This window comes from Notamacropus eugenii, chromosome 2, assembly GCF_028372415.1.
Source record: "Notamacropus eugenii isolate mMacEug1 chromosome 2, mMacEug1.pri_v2, whole genome shotgun sequence".
Classification (NCBI taxonomy): domain Eukaryota; kingdom Metazoa; phylum Chordata; class Mammalia; order Diprotodontia; family Macropodidae; genus Notamacropus; species Notamacropus eugenii.
Genome location: NC_092873.1, coordinates 473673725 through 473700050, shown reverse-complemented (window position 1 = coordinate 473700050; position 26326 = coordinate 473673725). Strand labels below are relative to the sequence as shown.

At 38.2% G+C, this 26326-nt stretch overlaps 2 protein-coding genes across 8 annotated transcripts in view; both read left to right on the top strand.

The window, feature by feature from the left end:
• Positions 1 to 11459, top strand: part of SUCO (SUN domain containing ossification factor) — an 86816-nt gene extending 75357 nt beyond the window's left edge. For 5 of the 7 annotated variants that reach the window (XM_072648602.1, XM_072648601.1, XM_072648605.1 and 2 more), the window contains 5 exons: positions 495 to 599; positions 2394 to 2548; positions 6670 to 6761; positions 8854 to 8909; positions 9375 to 11459. In XM_072648602.1, coding sequence (XP_072504703.1) covers positions 495 to 599; positions 2394 to 2548; positions 6670 to 6761; positions 8854 to 8909; positions 9375 to 9818 — 852 coding nt within the window. In that variant the 3' untranslated portion in view covers positions 9819 to 11459. Of the gene's footprint in view, positions 1 to 494; positions 600 to 2393; positions 2549 to 6669; positions 6762 to 7637; positions 7736 to 8853; positions 8910 to 9374 lie in introns of those variants that run through there. The other 2 variants (XR_011975662.1, XR_011975663.1) reach the window with 2 other exon arrangements.
• A 128-nt stretch (positions 11460 to 11587) lies between these two features.
• The window catches only part of FASLG (Fas ligand), a 29416-nt gene continuing 14677 nt past the window's right edge, over positions 11588 to 26326 (top strand). Inside the window, exons 1-3 of the mRNA XM_072648606.1 lie at positions 11588 to 20811; positions 21445 to 21620; positions 25870 to 26014. The gene's annotated coding sequence lies outside the window, so the exon portion shown is untranslated. The remainder of the gene's footprint in view (positions 20812 to 21444; positions 21621 to 25869; positions 26015 to 26326) is intronic.

Here is a 26326-nt window from a genome sequence, read left to right as displayed (position 1 = left end):
TTCACTGGATTTCACTTGATTTTATAAATGGATGAATACTGCAAATTTAAGTTGATTGATAATTTTTTTAAAAATAGAAAAGATTATCTTTCCAGAGTATATGTTTCTGTGTATCTTTTGGGTTATTGTTTATTGTCTTTAATTCACAATTCACAGAATGTCTTAATTCTTGGTAAGTCTTCACTTTACAGAGTAGTGATACAGGTAGACGAAGCAGGTTTTTGTTTTTTTTTTTTATTGACCTGGTTCAGATTCTTGAAATTTGGTTCTTTTGAAAAATAACTCTGATCAGAGTCAAGATATTCAGTATTTCTTGCTATGTATGATTTATTTGCATTTATAATCGGTATAGCTAGAGTTTTGAAAACTATGAAAAGCTTGCATTATGACTTAAAGTTCCAATAGGGAAATTTAAAACAAAACACAGCCAGTTATACTCCCGTTGTATCTCCACAAATTTAACTCAGAACAAAAATGTCCGTTTCTTTCAACAGGATCAACGGCAAACTGAAGCTATCCAGTTGCTGCAAGCACAATTGACCAACATGACACAACTAGTTTCTAACTTATCAACAACAGTGGCAGAACTAAAACGTGAGGTAATTATTAATATGTTGAAATAGTCCATGCTGGAAAATTGTTGTAAAGATGAAAGTCAAAGAATCTAAGAACTTTCTCATAAATAGATTATCTGATGATTAACATAACCATAAGCCAGGATAGATGGTATTTTAAAATTTTAAATGCCTTTCTTTAGGCTTTTTCTCGTAGTCCCATAATGCAGATCTTAGCAAATATTTAGCTAACAAACTTAAAAGTATCCAGTTAATATTTCTCAAATGAACTTTTGAGTCTAACAAATAATGATTAAACTTAATTTCTAAAACAAAGAATATTTCATTTCTTTAACTTTACATGCCCCTCAATAATTCTAGACATCCAAAACAAGCCTTTTCTTTGTTTTGGGTAGACCCATCTATTTACTATTCAGTCTGTATTCAGTTTTTCATCAGCTGAACTCTCCTTCACCCTGTCCGTGTTGTGGTTAACCTGGGTTCCTCTCTGCTTCCTGCCTTGTCTTTTGCTTTTCTTGGCCTGCTGCACCCTTTACACATGCTGCTTGTCTCATAAAGAACTAACTTCAATCCCACCCTCTCTGAAACTTTCCCCTGCCCAGTACTCTCTCCCCCCACATTATCCAGCAGGTCCTTGTCTGGCTCTTTATCTGTCCTTATCAGAGGTTGCTGTTTCTTCATCTTTGTATCCCTGGTGCCAATCTCCTAAGCACCTTGTGCTTTAGCAAGTGTTTAATAAACTTTTGTTATATAGAAAGACTATGAAAAAAATTTTTGTTTGTTAATAAAATAACCCCCCTGCCCCCAAAAAAGAAAAAAAAAACAACCTAACCATCCAGTCTTTTTGACTGAAGACTTGAAGGTGATTCTGTGAAGAACTGCTTTGCTAATGCAGATCCCAGCATTCATCATCAGTTCCCAGCTTAAGAGAGTAGTCTGGGCATTAAGAGGCTGAGTGATTTGTTGGGGTCACAGAGCCGAACTCAGACCCAGCCCACCTTGATTCAGAGGCCAGTTTTGTACCCACCAAGCCACGATGTCTTTCCTTTTTTCTTCCTGTTTTTTTTTTTTTTTTAAAGAACATGCTACTTTTACTAAAAGTGAATTAAATTTCACTTAAACATAATTTATCACTTAATTGTTGGCCACCATTTTGTACACTGCTCAAGAACTAATAAAGTGTTTGTTTGATTTAGTTCATTGTGCTGGGATCTGGAAGACCTGAGTTTAAATCCTACCTCTGAGACATGGTTTGACCATAAGCAGTCACCTTGTGTCTGAGAGCCTTTACTTGTCTTTAGAATATGAATGCTAGCTGTAGGACACTTATCTCAGAGGGAACCCTGAGCCTTAGATGAAGTAATGTGGATATAAAATGACTTGTAAACTTGAACGTAGATTATATCTGTATTTTCGTGTGTGTGTGTGTGTGTGTGTGTGTAATTTTTCTTTACAACTAGACCACGTTGTATACATTTAACAACTAGGAATTATAGGTATGTAATTTTACCAGTTCTTTTTAAATGTTTCAATGTTTTAAGTGCTGAAGTACTAAAGGAGTACTTTGGAAAGTATATTTTCAGAGAAGTGCTTACCCTTCATCTTCAGTTTGATCACTGAAACAAATGGTTTTATTCATTCAGGTAACTAAGAAGTTTTACATGTAAATATATATTTTGTATATATGTAAAACTTCTTGGTGACCTTAACATACACACACACATACACGCGCGCACACACATACACACATATATGTTTTTTTCCTCTAGTGTGACTAAGTAATTTATCAGATATATTTTATTACTTTCTCCTCTGCAGGTCTCAGATCGACAAAGCTACCTTGTGATTTCTTTGGTTCTGTGTGTCATCTTGGGACTGATGCTTTGTATGCAGCGGTGTAGGAATCCTTCTCAGTTTGATGGAGATTATACTTCAAAACTTCCTAAGAACAATCATTATCCCAGCCCTAAAAGGTACAGTGGTTATTGTATCTCATTTTGTTTTTACTTTGCAATGTTTTACATACGTCTAAGACATTTATCCTTTCCTTTTTCCTCTCATAATAAGCATAGAGAAGGTGCTGGTCTTGGAGTCAGGAATACCTGGATTCAGATCCTGGCTCATAGAAACTTAGTAGGTTTGTTGTTGAAGGCAAGAGACATAGAATCTCTGTTGGGTTCCAGTTTCCTCATCTGTAACATGAAGGACTGGACTGATGGCCTTCTGAGTTCCCTTCCCTCTCTAGATGTATGATCCTGTAATCTAGTTTATTTCTCTCTTTTAACAATATTCTTATTTTCTTTCAAATATGAATTGAATGGCTTATTTGAATAGCAGTTTGAACAGTTAACTTTTGGGGGGAGTGGGGTAAACCTTTTTATTGTTCAGATAAATTGAAAGAGAAAAGTGGTCTTCTCTTACCCCTTTGAGGACCAGCAGATTTATTTGTCCCATTGTCAGTGCCAGTACTTTAGATGGCCCTATACTTGACTGCCTTAGCTTTATTGAGACAACCTCCTCTACATGATGAGCATTAGTGGTAAGACTAAAAAGTTAGTGGTTTGTTTTTTTTCTTAAGTCATCTATGTATATGTAACAATTGAGCATGGAAGTCAGAGCACTAGTACTGGCTGTAACCTCTGCCTGCCTCAGTTTCCTCATCCTCAAAATGGAAATAAAAATAGCATCTACTTCCTACAGTTGTTGTTAGAATTAAAGTGAGATAATATTTGTAAAGCGCTTTATAAACCCTAAAGCATCGTACAAGTGCTATCTTTCTGTCGTCATTGCTATTGTTTTTATATACTCTCAGCCACACTGGTTTTCGAAGGGGAATCAGAATATTCCTTGCTGCAGATAAGATTCTATTTCTCTTCCTGCACTTAATCTTTCTTTTGAAATCCTCAAAATTAAAATTTTCCACTCAATAATAATTATGTAGCTGTAGTAAAGTGATCTCTAAGTTATTCTTTCTCTTTTCTCAAGGAGCTCAGTACTTGCTTCATGGTTTTTCTCTCCTTCTTAATTTCTGCCCTTGTACTGGGAGACTTTAAGATTTATGTAGGTGTCCCTTAAACTCCCTAACTTCCTATTTTCTCTCCCTCTTTAATTCCCATGAGCTCCCCTTCACTGTACCTCACCCAATGAAGATGGTCACACACTAGATTTCACTGTTACCCATAAGTGTTTGTCTTCTCTAATTAGAAATTTTCTGACAGTTCCATTTGCCCACAACCTTTTATAATTCCATTTATCTCTATGGTTTTCATGCACTTATTTGTCATCCTCAGAGAGACTTCTGTTCCCTCCACCCCTCAATACTTTCTCACATCATTACCCCTGCTCCATTTTTACTTCCCTCCCTCTCCAGTCTCTAACTTTAAACCAGTTAGTCATTTCAGCTCTACACTGCCCTGTTGTCCTATCATCCTCCTCTTTACAAACCTCAGCCTTGAGTCATTTTCATCACCTACCCCCTCTGCTCTTATGAGTTGCTGGACAAAGCTAGAGGAAGTTCCACAAATATACTAAATAGATTCTTTACAAATTCATGTTACATAATCTCACAGGACCTTTACTGAAGCAAGATCATCCTTTTTCTTGCTCCCTAATTGATTCCCTATCTCACTACCTACCTATAGAAGTTTCTCTCTCTCTCTCTCAAAATATATATATGTATGCACATGTATATTCATATATATGAAAAAATTCAGCCCTTTATACATGAGCCACTCCTCCCCCATTCTCTTTATCGCAAAACCCCTTGATATCTCCCACTCTCTCCTTTTCCCTTCTCTGCCCTATATATATGTACTATCATCCTCTTCTGGCTTGTCCATGAAATTGCTTCTTCAGTCATCCCCCTTCTTGAATTCTGCCTATCAGTTAGTTTCTTCCCTCTTGCCTTCAGACATGCCCAAATATCTCCCACCTTTAAAAAACCTTCTCTAGATCCTACCATTCCCTCAAACTATTTCTCTGTATTTCTCTCTTTCCCATCTATGCTATTTCAAAAAGTTGAATCTTTGCTGCCTCCACATCTTCTCATTTACCAACCCTTTATAAATCTAGCTTTTGACCTTATAACTCTACAGAAACTGTTCTGTCCATAGTTACCAATAATTACTAAAATGCATTATCAGATGAACTTTTTTCTTGACCCATCCACAATATTTAGTACCCTGTCCTCTTGTATGATCTTTCTTAACTTTGTTTCATGACTCTACTGTCTTCTGGTTTACTTCCTAACTCAACTCTCTCTCATTCTTCTTTGCTGGCTCACTGTCTGCATCACACACCCCCAACAATGGATGTTCCCAAAGGTGTAGTCCTGGGTCCTTTTCTTTTGAGGAAAGATTCTCTCAGTAACCTCATCATCTCCTATAGATTTAAATATTACATCTGTACACATGACTTCCATGTCTCTGTCCATTCCAAATTTACCTCAAACTTCAATCTTGGCTTGCCAATTTCCTGTTACAGATTTCAAGCTGGATGTTGTGGAGACATTTTAAACTCAAGGTGTCTAAAATTGAATGTGTTATCTTCCCCACAGAAAACCTACTCTTCCAAGTTTCCTTATTTCTGTCAAGGCACTGCCATCCTTGCAGGGTCTCAGGTTTGCTGTTTTGCCATAATCCTGAACTCCTCACTCCTTCATTGCATATATACAACCAGCTACCAAATCTTGCTCTTTTTGCCTTACAACATCTCTCATATTCAGACCTTTCTCTCCACTCACACAGCTACCACCTTAGTCTGGACCCTCACATCTCTCTTTCATAGGTTGTTATTACAACAGCATTCTATTCGCTCTTCCTGACTTATGTCACTGATACAGTCCATCCCTACATACTGCAGCCACAGTAGATCTGTCCATGTTACTTCCTTATTGAACCAAATCTGGTTCATCCTGTTGCCTCTAAAGTAAAATGTAAACTCCTGTGTAGCTTTTAAAGCTTTGTGCAAAACTTCTTTAACCTCTCTTTTCACTCTTATCAGTTGTTATGTCCCCTGTTATACCTAGCAGTCCAGTGAAACTGACTTTTTCCTTGTTCCTCACTCATGACAGTACATCTCCCATCTTTAGGCCTTTGCACTGGCCATCCCTCATTCCTTGAATTCACTGCCTTCTTACCTCTTCCTAAGAGTCCCTCTCATCCTTTAAGATGAAACTCAGTCCCTCTCCTTTTTCTCTCTTTTTTTTTTTTTAACTATGACCAGGTGGGATTTATTTTTTTCTCCTCCAGATTTATTTATTTATTTGTTTTCAATTAGCAACAGTCACTTCCATAAGTCTTACATTTTTCTTCCCCTTCCTACCACCTCCCTCCCCAAGAAGGCACGCAATATTATAAGGGCTATACACATACATTCTATTAAACACATTTTCACATTAGTCATGTTGCATAGAAAAATTAAAATGAATGGGAGAAAGCATGAGTAAAACTAAACAAACCCTAACATCACGAAAGAGAAAACAGTCTGCTTCATTCTGCATTTTGCCTCGAGTCCTTTGGGAATGTTTTAGGTCCTTGCCTTGCTGTGAAGGCCCAGGCTGTCAGAAGCAGTCCTCACATACTGCAGCTGCTGCGTATAATGTTCTCCTGGTACTACCCACTTAACACCAGTGCACATCAGTCTCTCCAGGCTCTCTTCTGCATAAGGTCTTTTCTGAATTCTCTCCACCTGCTAATGTTCTGCCTCCCAAACTTGCTGTGCGTGTGTGCGTGGAGATATAACTATATTTATGTGTTTATATTTTATGTGTACTTATCTCCCTTTTTAGATAATATAAGCTAATTGAAAAAAGAGATGATTTCATTCTTTGTACTTCGACCCCCACTACCTAAGATGGTGCTGGGCACATAGTAGGTACTTGAAATTTTTTGGTTGGTTAATTTTAAAAGATTTAGTCACGGAAAGGATATTCAGATGTGGTTTTAAAAAACTTTAAATGTACACTGTTCCTGTGGCATTGACCTCATGAAATTTTTGTAGGATTCTAATTAGCCACTATCTAGCCCAAATATTTCAGAGTTATTTGTGATTTTCTGATTTCTTTGTACATGCTGATGATTCTTAACTTTTTTAGGTGTTTCTCCTCCTATGATGATCTGAATTTAAAAAGAAGAACCTCATTTCCCCTTATCAGATCTAAATCTCTTCAGTTAACTGGCAGAGAAGGTAGGCTGTGTGTGTGTGTGTGTGTGTGTGTGTGTGTGTGAAAAAATAGTTTTATATATATTACTGATATGTTTAAGAATCTACTATTTCTAAAGCAGAAAGATCATTAGACATAAAATTAGTTTCTAATTATGATGTATCACTGTCACATCATATTTCATAGCTTAATTATCTTCTCTGACTTTGTCCTGTAAATCCAGAGATTGAGTCAGGAGTTTACTGGCTCACCAGCAGATGTCATCTTTTAGCAGCTTCTAACACATACTTCTTTTGTAGATAGGCAGGTTTAAAATTTCAATAAATGTCATTTTCTTTTTTCCCCCCCAATTCAAATAGTATTTTATTTTTTCCAGTTACTTATAAAGAGTATAAAGAACAAAGTGTACCTAGCCAGGAGCCGAGGTTCTTAGGTTCTAATTGTGGCTTCCATTTAACTAGTCAGGTGATGTTGGCCAACCTATTTAACCTACTGAAACTTCTTTTTCCTCATCTGTAAATTTATTGGTCAGCATCTTATTGGTCCCTTCCAATCCAAAAGTCTATTATCTGTGATATAAATCTGGACGAGTTCTGTACCTTTTTATTGCTTCTTTTCCTGTCCTTCTCAAGGTTATATAAAAATATTAATTGATTATAGTCATGTTATAAATCAGTCCTCCTCGTATGTGCGCATAGCCTAGGTAATTATTAAACTAAATCAATACTTGCCAGACCTTAAAATATAATTTCTTTTGGGGGAAAATATATGAGGATGGACTTTTATGCTGTATCTTCTCTGTTTAATATTTGTGGTTGTTTTTAATAAGGCTTAAGTACTAATTTAGCAAATGCCTACTTTTTAAAATAAGTAGACCAGCTGTTTTTTTTTTCCTTCAGCTTCCAGAACAAAGAGTCAAAAGGGATTTCAGTAAGTCAGGAGAGTCTACTGGGCATTCTTCAGACTGAGAAACAACAGGGCAAAAGTCAGTCATAGGGTAGAATTTTACTTTTCTATTTGTATTTAAACACATATAACAGGATATATAATTAAGTTATGGGATAATCCCTTGTTTTGTGTATTTTAGGCTTTTTTTCTGAGGGTCACATTAGGTACCTTAAGGATGTGAAAGCCTTCCTGCTTGCCCACCTGAACTTAGAAATTGACCTTTTTTGCCATAATTCCAGAAGCAAGTGGAAAAAAATGATATTTATTCACCTTTATAGTGACATCTGTGGCAAATGATAATACTTATAAATTGAAAGATTATGTTTACAGCAAAAGTTGTGTCTGCTTTTTAGACATGATGTGGTTGAAATGGGAATGATAAACTTTCTAAAAAGTTTACATTATTCTGGAACCATTGGATGGAGATTATAATGGTATGGGCCCATCTTGCAATAATGACTTCTATCTCAGAAATATTTAAGCAGGGTAGGGAGGTGGCATAAGGTATAAAGAGTTGGGATTGGAGTCAAGATCTGAGTTTGAATCTTGCCTGTGAGACCCGGCCTAGACAGATCACTTCGATTTGCCTCAGTTTCCTTATCGGTACCATAGAGATAATATTAGCTCCTGCTTCCAAGAGTTGTTGTGAAGTTAAGATGAAATAATATTTATAAAGCACTTTGTAAACTTTGAAGTATTAGCATTAGTTTTATGGTAATTATTGTTGTTACTGTCAAGCAGGGACTAGATAGCCTGACAGGGATGTTGGAGGGGATTCCTAAATGATAAACTTTTCTAAGGAAACTTGCCAGGTCACAGCTAATGAGCAGTGTCTCTGACTCTGAGGAAACCTAAGTGCTTCCTGGTGTCATAGTACGGGTGCGCATTGAGCCACAGATTTCGAAATCGACTGAATTGGAAGCCTTATTTGAAGTTTTTCTTTAGCTCTTTTGTGTGCATGCATGTGTTTGTGTGTGTGTGTTAACAATTTTATGTTATTACAAATAATTTTTTTTTAAACTGTTATGAGCACAAGCAGTGAATTAGATTGCTAAAGATCTTACTAGGTCAAGGCTAAAAACCTTCCTACAATTGTTGTGCAAGATTAGTGACTAATTGCATCTTTGTTAGCTCTCATTTTTATATCTGCTCTTTTTCTCCTTGTAGTAGACCCAGATGATTTATACATCGTAGAACCACTGAAGTTCTCACCAGAAAAAAAGGTAATTTTGCATTTATGGAATACATTTAGTGTATTATGAGTTGGGAGATAAGAAATAGATTCGTATGGTCTTAGATATAAAAATAAGCCAGTTCAATACTACCCATCCCCTCACAAAAATGTGAAATGGAATCTTGTTTTATAGATGATAGACTATGAGAATTAATGTTATTAGTGTGGTTACCCAATCATTATTAATGACAGTTATTTAGCCAGAGATAGCAACTTGTTTAAAATCTGTTATTTTTAAAAGATTAGTGTTATACAAAGTTATACAAAGTTATACATGGTTAACAGTTTATATGCATTCTTGCTTTTCAAATCATTAAACATTTATTAAGTGCCTACTGTGTGCCAGGCACCAGAAGATGGCACTTATCCCACAGTGATTCAGTTCTTCCAGATAAACAACTACCTAATTTTTGAAATTCTAATGCCAGTTTTCTTTTGTGTGTATGTGTTGTAGAAGAAACGCTGCAAATATAAAACTGAAAAAATTGAGACTGTTAAGCCAGCTGACACATCGCATCCTATAGCCAATGGAGACATTAAAGGAAGGAAACCCTTTACGAACCAGAGAGATTTCTCTAATATGGGAGAGGTTTATCACTCTTCTTACAAGGGTCCTCCATCTGAAGGAAGCTCAGAGACCTCCTCACAGTCAGAAGAATCCTATTTCTGTGGCATTTCAGCTTGCACAAGTTTGTGTAATGGACAGACCCAAAAAACAAAAACTGAAAAGAGGGCTTTAAAACGAAGGCGATCTAGAGTTCAAGACCAAGGAAAGTTGATAAAAACACTCATTCAGACTAAGTCAGGTTCAATGCCGAGCCTGCACGACCTCATCAAAGGAAACAAGGAGATCACAGTGGGAACATTTGGTGTCACAGCAGTATCGGGACACATTTAAAACTAGCAGAATTTTTCATACTGGAGACTTTTGTTGTTCTCTGAAGAAGTCTGTGGTATTTGAAGGGGCTGGGGTGGGGGGGCGGGTTAGGGAGGCATTAAAAACTTACGGGAAAAGGATTCAGAAATGATGATTTCTGCCTTTTTAAGTAGATGGGATTGTGTCAATCTTGGTTAACGAGCTGCAGTTTTACAAGGCTAATCACTTCCTACCTGGACAACGGGAGGCATTTTATAAAGATGTTTTTTTCACAGGTTAATTACTGGGGCAAAGGTAATTTGGAAACCCAGTTCCTTGGCTAGAATAGGAATGAAAGCCTAATGCTCTTCCTTCAGCTTTGTTCCTGTTTCTTGCACCTTCCCATATTGATGTGCCTTGTGTCTATTTATAACGCCACTGGAAGATGAGAGAGAAAGAGAAACTTGTTTCTGTCCTCTGATTTCTTTGGTAACGTAAGCTCTTGTGAAGCTGTATACACTACATTGCTCTACAAGGGGCCTGTGCCTGAAGCTCAGCTTGTACATGTGTGTTTGAGCAGTGAAGACCAGATGAGATCTGCCTGGAAGATCTCTGTGTAGCAAACTCACCAAGGAATATGAAAGACTTGCAGGGCCAGAAAGCCTGTTCTCTGAGGGGGGTCGTGATGCTGTTAATGGTGTCTTCATTTACTTGATTTAGAATGAATTCCTTTATCCTTGGAAACTGAATGATATAAGCTTAAAGTGGACCACCTAGGACTTTGCAGATGACCATTATTCCCAAACTAATTCTTTATAGATTTACCTTAAGGATATTTAACTACCATTATGGGTACTCATTGGCTACATTTGAATTCTGACTGTTCACAATGAACACAAATCCTTTGAAACATGCAAAATTTGGTGAAATTGATTTGGCAAAGGAAAAAAAAGCAACTTGTGACCAGGAATAGCGTAAAATGATATTATCTTTGCAGAGTCCAAATGTAAACAGGCATGCCAGGGAGTTTGCCGATCCTTGTCTGAATGGTCAAGATTGAATGAATTATTCCATAATGTGTTTGCTTTAGTATTGGCTACAAATGTGCAGGGTGGGATGTTTGGATGTGTGTGTTTTTTGTCTGTTTTTGTACTTTTCTTTTTTAATTTTGGCAGCAGTTGTATACTTGGATTACACTTATTCCATAGGGGGTGTGAATGTGCAATGGTGAGTGAAGTTGGAGAAAGCATTTTCTTTTTCTTTTTTGTGTTGAGAGGTCTAACAGCATCACGTTCCTTGTAAGGCTGTTTTAACTTATTAAGCACTTTTAGTAGTATCCTTTTTTAAAACAGATCTGATGCCTTTTCTGGGTATTGTATGTAATGTGACTTATTTAAGGCCTTTAAATTTTTTTTTGCTGCTTTCATGTTAGTTTACCAGTACGTTCTGAGAGATGTAATTTTTGTTGGTCAGTCTGTACATTTAGCCATTCACAGCAAGAGGGCCTGAGTTTTATAATAATTACAGTGAATTGAGGTCCAAATTAGAATGAGGTAAGGATGGGAAAATATCATCTGAGTGCAGCATTCAACATTGTGGAAAGAAGATTTATGTAACTACAGAGCTGTAGTGCCATTAGAAACTGTGAATTTCCAAATAAATCTGAACACTTGTCTTTATTAATTTAATGTCTTTAATTTTTTTTTTAAGTTAAACACTCCCAACATTCATTCTACTAACTATTTATATGGATTGTATATAAATGCTTGGTACTAATTTGACTTAATAATTTCAGGTTTTCTATTATTAAGCTAACTTTCTGATTTTCTTTGATCCTTATGTAGTTCTTCTTTCTATACTGGCTTCTCTAGGGACATTTTAAACTCTACATATTTAAGGAGACAATAACTTTATTTAATTCTTAGATATGCTTTTTTTCTGTTATGTTAAATTTTTGGTTACGTGAGTTGAAAGATATTACTTGTTACCAAACATTTAAAATGTGAGAACAACAGAAGAAATTCCAGTAGTATATTATTTGAGTTATAAATCAACACACTCAAGTTTTCCTCTTTCTATGCTTGGTATTTCACTGCTCATAGGACTAGTAAAAGTCAGTGTTATCAATCTACTAGAAAGCCCTATGGGGAACTGGAAAGAGCACTGGCTCAAACAGAGTCAGAGGTCCTTACTTCACATCTAGCTTCCATCGCCATGTGACCTTCAACAGGTCACAGCCTCCCTGAACTTCAGTTCCTTTATAAAATGAAATTGACTTTGATGAATGTCTTCTGAGGACTCTTCTAGTTCTGAATTTATAATTCTGTTAGACTCTCAGAAGTCACTAATGATAAATCACTATTTTGCTTTTTGAAAGTCTATGTGGTTGAATTAGTTGTAAAGATTTAGCTGTACAGTTTTAACAAGTCAGCGCTAATGGCCCTAATAATTTTGGTGACTTTATGTTTCCCTAGTGACACAATCAGGTCATTTACAGGTAAGTGCACCTTGGGACTGGAGCTGAATACCAAACTAAATACCAAATACTGACAATGTTATTTAATTGCAGGTTCGTTTCTTGCCACAGCGAGGCACATGCACATTTAAGGATGCTGGGTTTTTACTTGTAATAGCAAGTCTTTGGGAGTTGCACCTTTTTAAAGGTTCATGCGAACAACCTGGTAGTTTTTTATAATTTCCTAAAGTACTCTGATATTGTTCAATAAAGTGTCAAGTAATCCCTATGGTATTTGAGGATTACAGAATGATTAAACAGCATGTACTGTTTCTTCTATTTTTTTTTTCTTACACTATATAAAGCAACTATACTTGCAGTTCTCAATAGATTAAGGAGATGGAGAATTCAAGAACCAGGACATTATAGGAATTCTAAAGAAATAAATTCTCAGTAATCTTATACTACATTCTCTTCCAGTAGGAAAGTGTGAGTATATTCGTACATCGATATATACATTCATAATACTTCTTAGATAGCATGATCCATTAACCATTAATGGGGGATAGCCTTTGAGGAGTCAATGTTTTACAGCATTTACATAAAACAGAAGAATTGTTCTTTCTTAAGGCCTTGAAGCGTAACTGAAAAAAGAGAAACTTAAAGATTCTGCTACTGTGGTCACCTGCCCACCCCTGCTTTAAACAAAATTAGTGGGAGAAACAGCCACCATCAATACCAAACACTAAGCTCCTTCTACAGAACTTTGAAAATATATCTAAAGTCAGTAGGAGGAGGGCTTGAGGGGTTTGATGACTTCTGCTTGGCTACAGGGAAATTTACTGAGAGAAGAAAAACAACTATCACTCATACTTACTTGTTTAGGGTTATTATTTAAGGAGAATGAGGCAGGAAAGAATAGGACCTCAGAGTTGAAAGACATATCATCAACTGTCTGTCCTTTCTCTATCAAGATATCTACCAAAAATCCCTCCAAACGATACTGGATAAGTGCCCATTTAGCTTTTGTTTGAAGACCTCCCATGAGGGAGAACCCACTTTTTCCCCAGAATGCCTTTTTCACTTTTGGATAACTTTTTAATGTAAACATTAATTTTCAAATTAAAAAGAATTTTTTTTTTTTAAGAAATTCTTACCTATATTTGCCTCCTTGAAGCTTGCCCTTTAGGACCAAACAAAGTAGGTCTAATCTCAGACAGTTATTCTGTTCCTCATTGACAGTTCAGGTTAAACATCTCCAGTTCCATCCATGATTCTCATATGACATAAACTTAAAACCCTTATACTGTTTTTCTTCCCCTGGTGCTTCACAATATTTACTAAAATGCAACACGCACAACTGAACTCTATATTAAGGCAGAAGATGGTAGGACTTTCACCTCTTAATTCTAGGAAGAGCCATGCCTTTCTCTAGATGCAATTTAATTTTACCTTTTGGTTGCCATGTTCCACTGTTGACTTATTGAATGTTCAGTCCACTGAAATACTTAGATCTTCAAACAAGTTTGCTGTCTGACCATCCACCTTGGCCCCCACCCTAATCTTGTTCCTAGGAACTCTCTCTCTCTCTCTCTCTCTCTCTCTCTCTCTCTCTCTCTCTCTCTCTCTCTCTCCCTCCCCCTCCCTCTCTCCCTCCCCCTCCCTCTCTCTCTCTCTCCCTCTTCCTCTCTCTCTCTCTCTCTCTCTCTCTCCCCCTCCCTCTCTCTCTCTCTCCCCCTCCCTCTCTCTCTCTCTCCCTCTTCCTCTCTCTCTCTCCATACACACACACACACACACACATACATATGTATGTATATATGTATATATGTATATACATATGGCATTGCATTTATATTCCTATTAAATTTCATTTACTATATTCAGCTCAGTATTCTAGCTTGTATACTTTCTTTTGAACCCTAACTTATTATCCAGTGTTAGTGAAACTTTAAGCTTTGTTTTTTGTATCTCTAAGCTTTTTTACTTTAAGCTTTGTATCATTTAATAAAGACCCCTTGTATGCCTTTATCCAAGTTATTGATAAAAATGTAAGTGTGCATGACCCTCTATCCTTAACAGAGGACTATGCACAAATCCCAGAGTCACTCCAATGGAAATCTTCCAAGTTAGTATCAAACTATTAGTGAGTACTCTTTAGGTTGTGCCATTTAATCAGTTCTTAATCCATCAAGTTGTACCTTCATTAAACCACATCTTTCCATTTTCTCCCGCCTCTCCTCCTCCTCCACAAAAATAGCTTGATAGACTTTTTCAAATATTTTATTAAAATCTAGGTAAACCTTATCAACAGCAGCACCTTGCTTTATTAATCTAGACTCCAAGAAATCTATTTTAAAAAATAAACTAAGTTTGGCACAATCCTTCTTGAGGAAGCTATGCTGGCCTTTTGTCATCCTTATCTAAATGTTCACTATCAGTGCGTTCCAGAGTTTTGTCAGAAATGTAGAAGTCAAGTTCTTTGGCTACAGTATGCAGGTTCCCATTTCCTTCCCTTTCTCAACAATTTGGACATTTGCCCTTGCCCCATCTCCTATTGTGCCATATTTTGCAGGTGTCACTGACCCTAGTCAACAGTTAGATATCAGTTTTTAGTCTTAGTCATTTGGAATAGGTGATTTGAACTCATAAAGGGCAACAACATTATCTCTTTCTTTCTCCACCCTTGGCTTTGATTTCAACTTCCTATTAGCATTTTTGTTCTGTGCCTTCCAGTCAGTTCAAGTAGATGCTTTGGCTCTTCTTTGATTCTCAGTTTTTCCTTATTATGACTGAGAATGACAATAACAAACCCTTTTTGCTGACCTTAGTTATCTATCAGCCTTAGCTCATTTTGACCTTTATTGAAAGATCAGAATTTCCAAGTTGGAAAGGACTTAAGCAATCAACACATCCAATCCCCACTACAATTTACATGGTTTGGTCATTCATCTTTGGCTTAAAGATTTCTCTTGAGGGGAAACCTTCAGCATCTCAAGATAGCCCCTTCCATTTTTTGAGCTTCTCTCATTGTTAGGAAGATATTCTTGCCATCCTAAATTTTTTCCCTTTGCAACTTCTACCCATTCATTGATCCTTATTTGGTCCTCTTGGGCCAAAGGGAACAAATCCTTCCTCATGATGGCCCTTCAATCACAGTTACTATGTTCACATTAGTCTTCTCTTTTAGTAGTTCAGTGCAGCCTATGGACCTCATATCAGCATCTTTTTAAATGCATAAATAAAATATGTAATATTATTAAGGAATTACATATTGAAGTAGATTTAACAGGTTTTGTGTTTTAAGTTCACAAACCCCAGGTCAAGAAACTGTTCTAGACATTACCAAGTTTATCAGTGTCCTGCCCAGAACAGCATAACACTCCAAATGTCTGATAAAAGGAGAATCACTTCCATATTCCAGGAAGCAGTGACGATCTTTCAATATCAAAATGCTGACCCTTTGAATGCACCAAAAGCACCAGCACTTTTTCAAAGTTTCATCCAACTCTCCCTACGAGATATCTTGTATTCGTGAAGTTGAGTTTTTTGAACTCTGGTTTATCTACATTTATCCCTGTTAAATTGCATCTTACTAGATTCAGCCTAATGATCTAGCCTGTCATGTCTTTTTGGATCCTTATTGTTATCTGTGTCAGGGGTGGGGAACCTGCAGCCCTCTAGGTAGGTCCTCTAGTGTAGCCCTTCGACTGAATCCGAACTTCACTGAACAAATCCCCTTAATAAAAAGATTTGTTCTGTGAAGTTTAGATTCAGTCATAGGAATGCACTTAAGGACCTAAAGAGCCACATGTGGCCTTGAGGCTGCAGGTTCCCTATAAACCATTCTGCTCTGCTCTATTTCATGTGCAAATTTGGTGAGTTTACTATTTATGACTTTATCTGAGTCATCAACAGGAAATGTTAAGTCAGCGAAGGGCCAAACATGGTATCTCAGAGATGCTTTTTTGACTTCCAAGCTGACATGGAATCGTTAATGACTTACTCTTTCTGAGTCTGGCTGGCAGATCAGTTCCAAATCCACTGGATTCTACGATCTAACCCACATCTCTTCATCTTTTACCCAAGAATAGTGTGATAGATTACCTTTACTTTGCTTAAATCTAGATAAACTATATGACTTTACCAGTTTAGTAACCGTTTCCAAAGTAGGAAGTAAGGTTAGTCTAGCATGAACTGTTGTTAATGAAGTGATGCTTACCCTTTGATCATGACTTTCTCTTCTGATGTTCTCTGACCCTTTCATTCATATGGTGTATTAAAGTTTTGCTAGAAATCAGCCAAACTCACCAATTCATAGTTTGTACACTCTAAGCTCTTTTTTTGTTTTTAAATCAGGACATTTGCCCTTCTCTCAGGCTGCAGGACATTTTTTAGGGATCATTGATAGTGATGCAGCCATCTCTTCTGCAAGTTATATCAGTCCTTGAAGATGTAGCTCACCTGAACTGAGTGAGCTGAACTCATCAAGACAGCTCCATGTTTTCTTTTATGATTTATAGTGTGTCAGAAAGTGCCTACAAATAGGAACTAAGCAGCTTTACCTTCTTGAAGTTTTCAGTTATTATGATCTTGTCTACCACCAGCATAGGTTACTTCTTTAATTCTCCCTTTTCCCCCAACAGTTTAAAAAAAACCAATAAGAAGCTCTTTTTGTTGTTCTGAATTGTGAGCTGCTCTGACCCTATTCATTCATGCGATGCTGTATTTAACCACTGTAACCTCTCCCTGCTTCTCCTCTATTTCTTTTTAAAAATCTCAAGTTTGTTGGTCACTGTACCATACATCCAGTCTTTTTGTGGTCAGTTCCCATTTTTCCCCTCATTAGAATGATTTCCCTTTGTATCCTTAGAATTGCGTTCTTCAGTTTTCTATCCTTCTTGTATAAACTCCTCTTGGAGAACTTTAGGTCATGAGAATCCTACCTGGCATGCTGAACCCTTTGAAATTTGCTTTCCCAAGATCCAAGGTATATGTCAAACTGTACCTGACTCCCCGCTCCTATCATTAAATTCTGAGATACAGTTCTCTCTTTCCCTATACTTCCCATTAGGTGTATCACAGCAACCAGTTTCTTCCTAATTAATGAGAATAAGGTCTCTAGGAGAGAACTTTTTTCCCTTGTTGATATTTCTACCTTTTGAAGAATGAAATTGCATTATGATTAAAGCAAGTTGGAATATTCTTATTAGTTCTACTTTGGAAGTGGGGGGAGAGAGGAAAGAGAGACAAGGCAAGTGTCTGAATTTATTGAATCCCCATTGTATAGCAGAACTCTGGGCTTCTGATTATTTCCTAAATTACTCATGTGTTCCCCCTTTCTGTTTGTAGGGTTTATATAGATATTCCAATGACAAAATCAATTCAGTTTCTGCCTCTTGATTTTCATCCAGATGCTCTCCATCCAAATGCTTCTCTCCTCTGGTTTCTGAATTTTCTTATGTATATGCCTTCTTCACATGCGATGGCACCCCTCCTCTTTTTGCTCATACTGTTTCTTTTGACCTAAAGTATACTGATGTAGAAACACATTCCAGCTCTCCTTTGTGTTTTGTCTTCCTTTTGAGAACATAAGATCCTTGAGAGTAGGAGGATTGTCTATTTTTCTTGTAATTGTATTCCCAGCCCTTAGCAGAGAGTCTAGCTTTCCAAAAGGTTATAGGTTCCCAAAGTGGGTAGTACTGCCCCCTGGGGACACTGGAACAATCTGAGGGAGTGGTAGTAGCCTCCAGTGCAATTGGGAGGAGGGGGGTGTTGGATAAAAATAAGGGGGCAGTGGAAGCATAAGGAAAGAAGAGAAGAAAATTTTGAAAAAACATGTATGTTTCATCTGTTGTATAACAGAGTTAAAGTCATGGTGATTACATTATTTTCTAAATAAACACACAAAATGCTAGTTAGAACCAGTCAGTGGTCAAGTCCACCAACAGGTGTTAAGCAAATGTTGGCAGACATGTGGGTGTGCCTTGCGCATTGTTGGGAAGTCCACCATGCATCAGCAGGAATATGGGTGTGTAGTTGTTTACAATACGATACTATACAGTTACATGATGCAATATGGCAGCATCAAAATTTCAATGCAGGAAAACCCCCACAAATTTACAATAAATTATTAAATTTAAGATGTCATTTTAAAATATTTTATATATTTTTTTGAAATAGTGCAAATTAAAAAAAAAAACTTTTAAAGGGCTAAAGAAAGTAGATTTCCAGGGGGACTTTGAATAATTTTTTTTTTTTTTGAAAAGGCAGTGGTAGGCCAAAAACGTTTGGGAACCCCTGGTCTAGCACATAGTAAGTGCCTAATAAATACTTCAGCCAGTGGTACCACACTACTGTAGGTCTCAGTGATACTTATGACATCCTTGCTTTGTTAGGATTAAAGTTAAGGCAGTTCACTTAGCTTCTATAAGTCTCAGTCTCTTCATCTATGCAATGAATGAGTTGCACTAGATAACCTTGAATTCATCCCTGAACTCATCCCTGAACTCCATGAAACTACACCTGCCCCTTTCATCCCTCTCCCTTTTCACCTTTTACCTTAAGATCAGTTATTATCTCAATAGTACCACTGCCTCAGGAGAGGACATGTTAATACCCTGATGGCAAGGTGGAAAATAGCTGAGGTGAAGATGAGTGTGCAAGAGTGTGTGACCATCTGTGTGTGGCTGATGTGGAACAGAGTTGGTAGTGGGAATTGAGTAAGGTTGAATGAAAACTATGGAATTTGGACTTTTGAGGAAATTATGCATACTGAAGTCCTATAGTTTGGGGGCAGGAATTGTGGAAAAATCATGAGGTGGGCACTGACACTGAGGAAGGAAGGCAAATATTGTTGTGCCTACTAGCTAATGGCCAACAGGATCTTGATTGGGTAACAAATTGGATAGCGCAAACTTCTAAAGAAGAAAGTGATGGTCTTCAATCTCTTGCCTATCTGTTTCTTTGCTGCTACCCTCAAGCAAGATCATGTCCACCACATCCTTATTAGCTATCATATTATATCTCTGTACTTGTTTGCAGCTAAACACGCTCTTGGAGAGCTCTCTTACAACTTCCTCTTTTCACTCATTTCAATCACCTTTTTGCAATTAACTTCAATGTCAGCTATGTCTCTCCAAAGTTACCAAATCTAAGCATCCTTTATCTCTTCGCAACATTTGATGCTGTTGAACACCTCCTAAAATACTCTCTCCTCTCTAGGTTTTCCTCGTACCTCTTTCTCCTGGTTTTTCTCCTACCTGTCCAACTCCTTCCCAGTCTCCTTTGCTGGATCTTCCTCAGACTTTGTGTTCCCCAAGGCTCTGTCCTGGGCCCTTCTCTCTTTTCTCTCTGTGCTGTCTTGCTTGGTGATCTCATCAGTTCCCATGAGTTTGGTTATAATCTCTATGATTCCCAGATCTTTATATCCTGCCACAGTCTCTACATTGAACTAGTCACACATCTTTAACTGTCTCTTGAACATCTCGAGTTGGATGTTCTATAGGCACCTTCATAGTTAAGATGTTCAGAAGCCAATATATTTTTCCTCTCCATTTCTACACTTCTCCGTTATTCTCAAGAGTACCATCATATTCCCCCTTACTCAGGCTTTCAACCTGAGTATCATCCTTGACTGCTCCCTCCCTCCACATATCTAGTCCATTGTCAAATCTTGTCATTTTTACTGACATCACCTCTCCTCTGGACTAGGTGACAGCTTTCAATTGATCTTGCTTCAGCTCTCCCTACTCCAATCCTTCTACCATTCAGCTGCCATGTGATTTTCTTGTGAAACATAGATCTAATCATAGTGCTCACTCTACACGTGTGTACATGTATGCCCACATGCATGCATACATATATAAGATGGAGCTTAGGGATATACAGGAGCATAAGGTAATCAGTAAACAGGACATATGTTTATGATATATAAGCATCAGCTACCCAAAGCTACTCATGACATAGGAATTGTTAGTCATTGTTCCATGACTGTCTAGTCCCCATACTTCTGCTCATGGAACTCCAGTAGTTCCCAGTTACCCCCAGGATTAACTATAAAATACTATTTGACATCTGGAGCTCTTTACAATCTGGCTCCTTCCTAGCCTTCTAGCTTCTCACATACCTTCCAGTCCAGTTATATTAGCCTACTTGTCCCTCAGCCAGGACACACCATCTTCTGTCTCTTTGACTTTGCTGTCCTCTCACTTCCTCCTCTCAGTTTCTCTGGTTCCTTTCAGGACTCAGCACAATTTGCATTTTCTGTAGGAGGCCTTCCCTGATCCCACCAGTTGCTAATAGCTTCCCCCTTTCAAATTACCTTTATCCTCTCTGTATCTTGTCTGTACCTAGTTATTTACATAGTCTTCCTCATTATTAGATTGTGAGTTCCATGAGGGCAGGAATTGTATTTTGATGTCTTTTGGGGTTTTGATTTTGTTTTTTGTTTTTTGTTTTTTTTGTATTCCTAGCACTTAGCAAAGGACCTGGCACATGTGAATGCACAATGACAGGACCAGAGACAGAGGAGTCAGAAAGTGCAGACCTGATCAGCCCCTAGCAGTGGCCCTCATTGAGAAGGTAGAAAAGGTGCTAACCAGCACTGGTAGAAGAAATCTTCTCACCTAGGAGTTCTCAAAACCAGAGAAATCCAGCCTCGATCCCTATCCCTTTGCTTGTGAAGTAGGTGACCCAACTGATATTAGATGCAATATCTGATCATTGATATGGTTTTGAATCTTCAGTGTGGTACCCTATTCATTATCCCATGTAGCTTGTCACATGAATCTTTGTCACATACTCAGAACATTCACACACATGCACACACACACACACACACACACACACACACACACACACACACAAAACTGGTGAGCTATAAAAGAAATGAGACTACTCCCTATAAGATGGAGCTTAGGGATATACAGGAGCATAAGGTAACCAGTCAGTAAACAGGATGTATGTTTATGATATATAAGCATCAGCTACCCAAAGCTACTCATGACATAGGAATTGTTAGTCATTGTTCCATGACTCTGTCTAGTCCCCATTGCCAGTTTCATTTCCCATGCTAGAGAAGTCTTGTGTGCTCAATTGCTCCACAATGGGGTCAAATCATTTTCTCAGATCTGATTGGGACTGGGCATCATGAGATATAGCCTCGTGAAACAAAATGACAGCTTAATTTCTGGGTTGTTTTTTTTTTTTTTTCAGGGCTACTTGTACACATGTTCCACTGCACCTTGGAACAGTTCAGACCACAAAATACTAAGAGCACATCAGCAAGCCATTCTCTTTGGAAATGCTGAGTTTCAAGCTGTGTCAGAGGAACTCAACTCAGCCAACCTAGAAGAAAAAACTGAGACCCAGCCATTGGATGGAATGCACAGGTGGTGAAGGAATTTGAAAGTCATTTCTTCAATTGCCCTCTCTATTAATGGTGGGGACAGATTGGGAGGAGGGGAAAGATCACTATTTTGTAAGCGAAGGGAACTGACTGCGCCCACAACCATTTCCTCTTTCTGCTGAGCAGGCTGAACCTGCTGGGTTTGTTAGAAAGCACGGAAGATTCCAGATGGCTAGATGGTAATAAAACATCAGTAGCTAGAGCCTGGCCACAAATCAGGTTCACAACTCCTTTTGAATTTCAAGGTGCTGTTCTCTGTTCAGTAGCTTCAAAACACTGTTTTAGCACCTTGAGAAAATTCTGTATGGCCTACAACAGAAGTGTTAAACAAGTAACTTGTCCTAAACAAGTAACCCCTGCTAGTAAAACCAAACCAGATTAAAATGTAATTGAGAAATATTTAACAAAGTAAACAAAAGTACAATAAAATAAAGATAGCATTACATTTTAAAAATTAGGTCAATATGCAGCCTGCAAGGATCCTTGTGTGTGGTTTAGTGGTCCATCCTTGCCACCATTTCTGTTAGAGTTTGACACCACTGGCCTAGATGACCCAGGAATCCCTTCCAACTATATACTTATGGTCCTGTGATCTGTGAAATGTTTGATGAATGAAAGCCAACTAAAAGAGAGAATTGACAACATTCCCTTGCATGGTCACTTTTAACAAGTTTAATTGATGCTTTTTGTTCTTTACATCACATAATCTGTTCTTTATAATACTGCCTTTTCTTCCCTTGTAATTCTCCCCCTATCCCTTGTAACAAAGCATCGTAACTGTACCAAGAACAATCATCACCAGTAGTCATTCCCTGGGTGACTCAATTCTAAGGGCAGTGAAAGTGTCATCAGTCTCTGGAATCAATATTGGCCATGACACTTAATCTGAATTCAACCAACTTGTGGTGTTTTCATTTGCATTAAAATCATTATATCATTTTTCTGGCTCTCATTCTTTCATACATACTTTCATTTCATAAAAGTATTCCAACATCTTTCTCACAGTCAACATTTCTTATGATGACATAATATTACCATGATATGTTCAGTCATTACCCACTTGAGGGCCACCCACTTTGTTTCCATGTTTTTGCTATTCATGGTTTTAAGTGGAGAATATTGGGTCCTTGTTACTCATCTGGAGGAAGGGGCATATTGTCTTCCATGCTAAACTGCCTCCTGAATAGGTCTCTCAGAAACTGTCAGTCTATGCTAGCACCTTAAGACAGGAACTTCAGAAATATTTTCTTATATAGTCTTGCCTCCCAGATCATTTGCCTATAGCTCAAGTTGTCTGTGGGCAAGCTCCCTGCTCATCTCCTCTGGTAGGATGGACTACTTCCTCTCTAACTCTTGATCCTTGGTTCACCAGTAGAGGAGGGAACAAATCAGCTGTTCACTGGAAACAGACAAGAGTGTACTGTTGAAAGCATTTTCTCTGCTTCTGAGTAAGCTGTCAGGGAGAGACAGGGAAGAAAAAGAAGCCACCCAAAAGGAAAAACATTGAAATTGGAACTAACATCAAAATGGGGAAATATGGAGCCTGTATATTAGAAGAGAAAGTGAGTCTGAAGAAGAAGCTCGAGTGGGTAGAACTAGGCATCTTCAAGGGGGTGTCTTGAAATTCAAAGCTGTTTCCTGAAGAATTGAGAAACATAGTGGGTGTTAGGGGGGAATAGTGGTTGGGAGGGGTTTCATATTCTCACATCACAACCTCAATGGAATGTTAGGTAGGTGGGGACAGACTATTTCTTAACTGTGGGCACTGCTATTTAACATTTTTATAGGACCTTTCTTCCCCCTAGAAAGCTAAGGGTTCAGACCCACTGTTTTTCTTTTTCCTCACCCCAGTGAAACCTTTCGTCCAGTTAGTGTGTTTGAAGCTAAATCTGAGTGTCCATTCATGCCTGCAGCAAATATTAAATGACTACTGCCATATGTAACTGTTTTACATGCAAAAATTTCATTTCCCCAACACAGTCTTTGAATGCTTATGTTATTGGCAATAGACTAACATGCCATACAAGCTGGTACTTTTTCTAGCTTTCTAGTAGAGACTAGCTGCTAGGTACATCTAATAGAGCTTATGTATAGTCTGCAGCTAAGTCCCATTTAGTGACAGTAATCCTCTGAAGTGGTCCTGTGTATCTGAATTTATAATGAGGTAAAATTTGAATACTTGATCCCAGCCCAATGGAAGTATGCAGTACAAATTAGAATGATTTGACCACTTCAGGGAATTCATTATTTCCACTAATCAGGCCATCTATATAGTATTGTTTGAGACCTGAATGTGGGCATTGTAGGAGAGAGTTCTTCCACTAAAAACACTAGTCAATCAACAAGCACATATTAGGCACTAGATATGTATAAGGTACTGACCTTACTGCTGGAGACAGAAAAAAAAGTTTTAAAAAGCCAACATTCCCTGTTCTCAACAATCTTACAGTCTTAATGGGGCAGACTGTGCAAATAACCGTGTATAAACAAGCTATAAACAGGATCCACTGAAACTAATCAACAAAGGGAAGGCATTAGAATTGAAGGGGATTGGGAAAGATGGCTCCTAGTAAATGGGAGATTTTAACTGGGACTTGAAGGAACTCCAGGAAGCCAGGAGGCAGAGATGAGGAATGAGAATATCCCCAGCACGGGGGACAGCTGGCAACAATTCCTGGAACTGGGAGATAGGAGTATCTTGTTTGAGGAATGGGAAGAAGGCTAGTGTTACTGGCTTGCAGAGCACATGATGGGTTGTAAGGCATAAGAAGGCTAGAAAGGTAGAAAGTGCCCAGATAATGAAGGGTTTTGAATGCCAGACAGGATTTTATATTTTATTACTGAGATAAGGAGCCACTGGAGTTTGAGTAGAGGAGTGGCATGGTCAGACCCAAACTTGAAGAAGATCGCTTTGTTGACTGAGTGGAAGTAGACCGGCATGGAGAGAAACTTGTGGCAGGGAGACCAGGCTATTCCAACAGTCCAGGCATGAGGTGATGAGAGCCTGTCCCAGGGTGGTTGGTGGTTTCAAAGGAGAGGAGGGGGCATATTAGAGAGATGTTACAAAGGCCTTGGCAAGTTATTGGATATAGGGGTTGAGAGGAAGTGGAGACAAGGATGGCACCTACATTACAAGTCTAACTTAGAGGATGGAGGTACCCCTGAAAGTAGGCTAGAGAGGGGAGGGTTTGGGAAATAATGACTTTAGTTTGGAACATGTTGAGGATGTTGAGGGCTCTAGGCATTTGGAGATGCTACTCAGCAAATAGTTTAAGGCTGGATAAGTAGATTTGAGAATCAACAGCAGACAGATGGTAATTAATTCCTAGGGAGCTGATGAAATCACCAAGTGAAATAGTATTGAGGGAGAAGAGAAGAGGACCCAGGACAGAGCCCTGTGGGACACCCATGATTAGAGAGGATCACCTGGATGAAGATACAACAATTTTCTAAGATTAATTACCTAGCAACAAAACAGGACATGAAAATGTTTTCTGAACTTGATTGAACTAGAATTACATCTTGGCTGAGCCCAAGGCCTATAATCCAATGTATGAGAAATCCTTGGGTTTTTTTTTTCTTTTTTTCTTTTTTTGAAAAAAAAAAAGACATTTATTTGCTTGGTATCTCCCCTATTAGATGATGAGTTCCTTGAGGATAGGGATTGCCTTTTGCTTTTTTTTCTTTACCTCAGTATTTAGTACAATACCTGACATATAGTAGACATTTATCAAATGTTTAATGACTGACTGAAATAGGCCTCCAAGGTGGAGGTGGGGGAGGAAATAGACATTTCAGAGCCCTGAAGATACTACTCTTGAGGCCAGTGACTTCTGTGATTATACTTCATAGCTCCTGCCACCAGGACCCTCTGTTAGAGGAGTCCTTTTGTGTTGTGAATCTGGCCACTTCCTCCATATCCTTCCCTCTGTTATTTCACTTGGGCTGCCCTTGAGTCTATGCTCAAAGCTAAAATGGAATTAACCCAAGCTTACCTGGGACCATTTGTACAGTGATATGATTGGCAGCCTTCTTCCATAATCTGTCATATTCCCAGAGTATCCTCTTCTTCTATCTCGAAGCTCTCAGGCTTCTTTCTTGCAGTTGGTAGATCCATTTTAGTGAGCACTGTGGCCTAGTTTGAATACCTACAGGGAAAGAATGAGTTGAGGTTTTTTCAGGACAGACCAGGAGATACATGGGCTAAACTGTGTGTCTTTGATTTCCTACAGATCATGGTGCCAGCAGCTGTGGAGAGTGGAGTAGAAGCAGAAATGTAAAGGGGCAACAGTGACCTCGGGTCCAAAAGTGGGGATGGTTTTGCTGCCCTCAGGTCCCTAGGGATGAGGATGATTTTATGGATCTAGATGAGCACAGGTGAGTGGGCAGGAGTGACAGAGAGATTAGATGGAATCAGCTAAACCTAGCGCTATGCTTAAGGTCCAGTTCCAAATTACATTTTATCAGACAAGGAAGCAACCTCAAAGATAAGTACCTTCACTGACTGAGTGGAATAAAAAGCATTGTCATGAGCATGGCTGAGTTCCAGGTGAATACCCACTTAATATCATCCCTAATACTGTCCATTCCAAAATGACATTATGATCTAGTCTTTCCCCTTCTTTCCAATGATTACCTGCCAAAATCCCTAAACTATTTCTATTCAAGTTCCCTCTACTCAAAATCCCT